The sequence below is a fragment of the Mesitornis unicolor genome, unplaced genomic scaffold (genome assembly GCF_000695765.1).
Source record: "Mesitornis unicolor isolate BGI_N332 unplaced genomic scaffold, ASM69576v1 scaffold15229, whole genome shotgun sequence".
Taxonomy (NCBI): Eukaryota; Metazoa; Chordata; class Aves; order Mesitornithiformes; family Mesitornithidae; genus Mesitornis; species Mesitornis unicolor.
In genome coordinates this window covers 1-5,092 of record NW_010209375.1, presented here as the reverse complement: position 1 = coordinate 5,092, position 5,092 = coordinate 1, and the positions used below count along the sequence as shown (strand labels likewise).

The 5,092-nt window shown below is 37.5% G+C and overlaps 1 protein-coding gene across 1 annotated transcript in view; it reads right to left on the bottom strand.

Moving 5' to 3' along the window:
• The window catches only part of CASC5 (cancer susceptibility candidate 5), a gene marked incomplete at its 5' end in the record, with an annotated part of 12,883 nt that extends 7,878 nt beyond the window's left edge, over positions 1-5,005 (bottom strand). The window contains 3 exons of the mRNA XM_010192866.1: positions 32-1,417; positions 3,292-3,329; positions 4,950-5,005. Of these exons, the coding sequence (XP_010191168.1) occupies positions 32-1,417; positions 3,292-3,329; positions 4,950-5,005 (1,480 nt within the window). The remainder of the gene's footprint in view (positions 1-31; positions 1,418-3,291; positions 3,330-4,949) is intronic.
• Positions 5,006-5,092: the final 87 nt, after the last annotated feature.

Here is a 5,092-nt window from a genome sequence, read left to right as displayed (position 1 = left end):
TGAGCACTGCAGCAGGAGATTCATTTTCAACATTCTTCCCATCACCCTGGACAACACAGGTCAAGTCCATATCTCCTCCTGAGATTATTACTGTCTTCTCACCTGGCAAAGAAACATGCTGAGAGTTTGCAAGTCTCTGCTGAAGTCTGCTCTTTGATACATCAGTAGACACCAAATTTGTACATGAATCCAAACCGACATTCACTGAAGCAGTTCTGTGATCTTGGGTCAGCTTTTCGATTTGATCATATGAGCCTGAAGATGGTTCGAGTGCACTATTTTTATGTGACACAGAAGCTCGGTTACCTGAAGGTGTTAGACTCTTTGTAATGTCCCTATCACCATGTGCCAGATGTCTGTTTTCTGCTACCGAAGGGTTTGTATTAACTGGCTTTTCAAAAGTTTTATGCTGTGAACTGTTCATTTCTTTGGTACTGTCATTATAGACTACAGCTGTATAATTCCCAGTAATTTCCATGTTATCACATTTGGCAAAAACAACAGTTTTATCACCTCGGAAGACAGTCTCAGAAGAAATGCATCCTGGGATAGTAGACATTGTGCTGGCCTCTTGTTTAACAGCTTGCACCACTGTCAGATCTCGTCTGTCTTCAACATTTACTATTTTTTTGACTGTACAAAGTTGAGGGTCCTGCTGATCAATTAAGTGCTGATTAGATGCTCTCTTTAATACAGGATTATCTACCTCTGCGGATGAGAAATCCATTTTGAAGTTTAGACTTTGATTCCCAACACTGGAGAAGGGAAACGACACTTTTGCAGTGTGACTAGCTGTCATATCCATTCCATCATCTACGAAGGCCTCAGTAACATCCGCACACAGTAATTGCTGTGGTGGAGCTTCATAAATACCAGGAAATAGAGCATTAACATCACATGCCTGGCATTTTGTCATGTCCATTCCATCATCTTGCTCTCTAAAGACTTTTGATACATTGCAGGTGTCCGGTGGTTCATGGGAATATACAGACTTCACCGGTGACTGTGGCATGTCTTCTGAGACTTGCGAAGGGACAAAAAACACATTCTCTTTTTCAGGTCCCTCAATAGGATTCAGTGCCTTTTGGGCTGACTTCAAGCTTATCAAAAATTCTTTTAAATCTATTTTTTTTACAGTAGTAGCATCTTCCTTCTGTTCAAAAGATGGGCACGTCTGGTTTGCAGGGTCAGAGAAAAAATGAAATTCTTTGCTCATTCCTCCCTTTTCATTGTTAGAGTTTAACCCAGGCAGAAACGATGTGATATCTATTTTCTCAGTTTTGTCAGCTTGATTGTTTTTCAGGTTACGTGTAATCACTGCAGTGTGACTAGCTGTCATATCCATTTCATTTTCATCGGAAAAGATAAGGGTGGTGTCATGCCTACTTGTTCTTTGAATGGCATCTGCATCACGCCACTAAGAAAAAAAAAGGCAAGAAATCACAGTTACTCTTAAAACAAATGATACAATTGATACAGTAGTTTATTCTATATGAAATAAAACTCAGCTAATGCAGTCATAAGGTTATAGCTCTATCTTTACTTTGGGTTTTTTTTCAAATTATTTCAGTCCCCCTCAATAAGCAGTAGCACATTCAAGGAAAGCACAATGACTTTATTAGAGAATACCATATTTAAATAGCTATTTTTTTCTTGAAATAACGTGTCTCAGTTCTACTGCTGGGCAAAGACTTCCTATCTAGATACATCTTAGTAAGTATGGAACAATTACTGAGACTGATGGATAAGTTGGATGTTTTAAAAGGCTTCTCTATGACTGACTAGGGAGATTTTAGTCTCTTTAATAGAGGATTTACAGTTTTAAAGCTGTGGGGAAAAAATGGCCAGTAACAAGATATAACACCATATTTTATCAAATATAATGAATATATTAAGAACAGCACTTCATGTTTACTTCAAAATACATATGCTATTTTATAAATGCAAGAAATAAAATATAGAAGCACAACCATATGCATACATTACCCAAAACAAGGTAAGACGGAGTTTCAGTCTGACCTGTATAGCCTCATGGTACACATCTTCTCATCCACACTAGACTTTAACTGCTATTTTTTTTTTGTCTGTAGGTTTGGTTTGTTTTGGTTTTTAACCAATCATTAAAAAGAGCTTACATATGCTCTAAAGCCATATCTTTAAACTCAACACAAAAGTCAGAAGCTACTCCAGTAAGGGAGACTGTTTTGACAATTGCTTTGTTTAACAACACGGGGCCATAACATCAGTGTAATGCAGTTCCGGATTTGTGTGCAGTTGTTACTGGGAAGGTCTCAGCTAAGACTAAAAGCTTTTTAACAGCAGGAACAGAGACTACATTTGTGCAGATCCGTTTTACCCATAGAAGAAAAAATATGCAAGCAGAGAGTAATACATGAGAAAAAAATACATAACCAGATCTATCCAAAACATAAGCTCATTGCATATTCTTGGATAAGAACTGAAACAAATGGAGGAACTAGCTCAGGTACTGAAAAATTAGAAAGCAATTTTAGAAGCAAGAGGTATCAGTACTGCAGTGTAATGCCTAGCAGATCACAGAATTACAGAATCACACAATCCCAGACCGTTAGGGATTGGAAGGGACCTCCAAAGCTCATCCAGTCCAATCCCCCTGCCGGAGCAGGAACACCCAGATGAGGTTACACAGGAAGGCGTCCAGGCGGGTTTTGAATGTCTGCAGAGAAGGAGACTCCACAACCTCTCTGGGCAGCCTGAGCCAGGGCTCTGTTACCCTCACTGAGAAGAAGTTTCTTCTCAAATCTCCTGTGTTTCCAGATTAGGAAATACAGAAGATTAACTTTCAGAAGAATTTTATGTGAATACGAGTATTTATTTTTTAAAGGCATTATTAGTTTTTACAACACAAATTATTGGAATATATTTCAGATACTGATATTTTCAGCACTGAAAAAAAAAAATAAAAGCCTTCAGATACCTCAGTCTGCTGCACCAGTGCCTGGATAGGGGCATGAAGCAAAGTGTTCATCCCTGTTAAAAGAAAAGGAAATAGTCCATTTGTTGCACTATTTTGTTATTATTTTGTCCACCTAGCTGAAGATCTCACTATACAAATACCATTGAGTAAGTAAGTACAATTAAACTCAAACACAGACTGAAAAATATTTTCAATACTACTTTCAGCATGTGGAAGAGCTGCCCGTACTTCTGCAGTACAATACATTGTTCTAGGCATGTCAAAATTATTCAAACAAAATCAATAGTTTTGAACAGAGAGAGTTATTTTGTTATTAAATCTATTTCAAAACTCACCAGTGATCTCACACGGAACAGCTTCAGGTTCTTCATTTCTACAAAAGGTGAAGCAGTTTGTTAAGATTTCAAAACAGAAGGTGTCAGCACTATACTGAAAAGGCAGAGAATTCTGCTGCACAGCTCATGTGGGACTGGGCAGCAGATACCAGACACTACTTACATCCCTTCAACGTACTCTAATTTGAGTTGCAATTTTATTTTCCCCATGAGATTGTCTCATGTTAGCACGCCACAAGCTACTGTTCAGCATACAGATGGCATTTTAATTCCTCAGTGACAGGTAAAATAGAAAATATTAATTCTGTATTTTTAACTCAGACCTTCCACTTCCAGTTATTCTTTTCTCTTAGGGAAACTGAAGCTGAATTCCTAAAGCCTGAAATAATTTCTCTGTAAGACAAAAAGCCAGATACAGTACCCAACTTGTATGGTTTTCTGTCTAAGTTTTAATGCCTTCTGCTCTCCACTGTTTTATTGATTGTTCTTTCAAGACCAACAAACCTCAGCTACAGTACCGATTTTTATTTGTGTCTGTGTGTATGTAATACATATATGCATGCACATAAACACGCACATATATGTGCTACTATATTGGGCTCATGCCTTTAAAAGCAAGAGTTAACTACAGTCGTACATAGGCTCCTTCCTTGCTATGTATTTTAAATATAAGAAATTCCCCTTCACACACAAAAATTGTCTAAATCTGTTATTTTACTTGCCAGGTAATTCTAATTTTAAAAATCCCATCATTGTGTTTTACCTAAAAAAGAACTTTGAGGCCAGACTAACACTTTACGTACCTCTGAGGGGAAAAAAGTTATGGTAATAAATACCAAAGACTATGTTTATCAGATATGGAAACTGGTAGGTCTTTTCTGGAAGACATTTCCAAGCAATCAGCTGTGGAAGGAAGCAGTTTCAAGCCATAATTGTTCAATTTTTCAGAAACTGCTCTCTTTTTGTGAGTGACCAACACAGTTATATGCTTGTTTTGCTGTATCCCTTCTTTTACCAATCAAAACAACTGAACAATTTTATATCTAAAGAAATATGTATGCTGGAGTAGTATCTTGACAGTTGCACGTGATGTGAAGAAATGCATTTGCAGGACAAAGTCTATAGTTACAGGAATTTGTTTTTCAAACTTACTGATTAAGCAGGACATCATTCCTCTTATCTGCTGCACATGCTAAAAATAGTAAGGAAATTATGCGTTACACCGTGAGAAGCATGATAAAAACATTCAGAGACAAGAGTCAATGGCACAGAGAAGAATGTTCTGAAGTTCTCACTCTTGATGCGGTGTCTTATTGTGACAAGACCCCAGAGAAGCGAAGTACTTGAAAATGCATTAGCTTCTCAGATTCTTCCTCAGTAATCTTTGACAAAGTAGGACATTCTGCTCAGCTGCCTTTTGATCTAAATCCCCAAGGCCAATTTTGTTCTAGGTGCATTTTGTCTAAGAAAGTCATTCCTTTTCTGAGCTACGAGGTCCACAGTACCAGTAATAACTTAGTTTTCAGCCAGTCCATGGTAAACAGGTGGAACATAATGTCCCTTACCTGTGACTGACAGGCCTGATATCTTAAATTCAGGCTAAAATCTTGTTGCTAATAGTTTGTGCATCTTATCAGGAAAAGAGAAAGGAGTTTTACCTGTACTTTCATTCTCTGCTGTGTTATTCTTAAGATCTCGTTGGAAGACTCTGCAGCTATGGAAAAAAAACCAAAACCACAAAAAATGAGACTAGTCAGTTTTTTAAAAACACACCACCATCTGTTTTGAAGGGAAAAAAAAA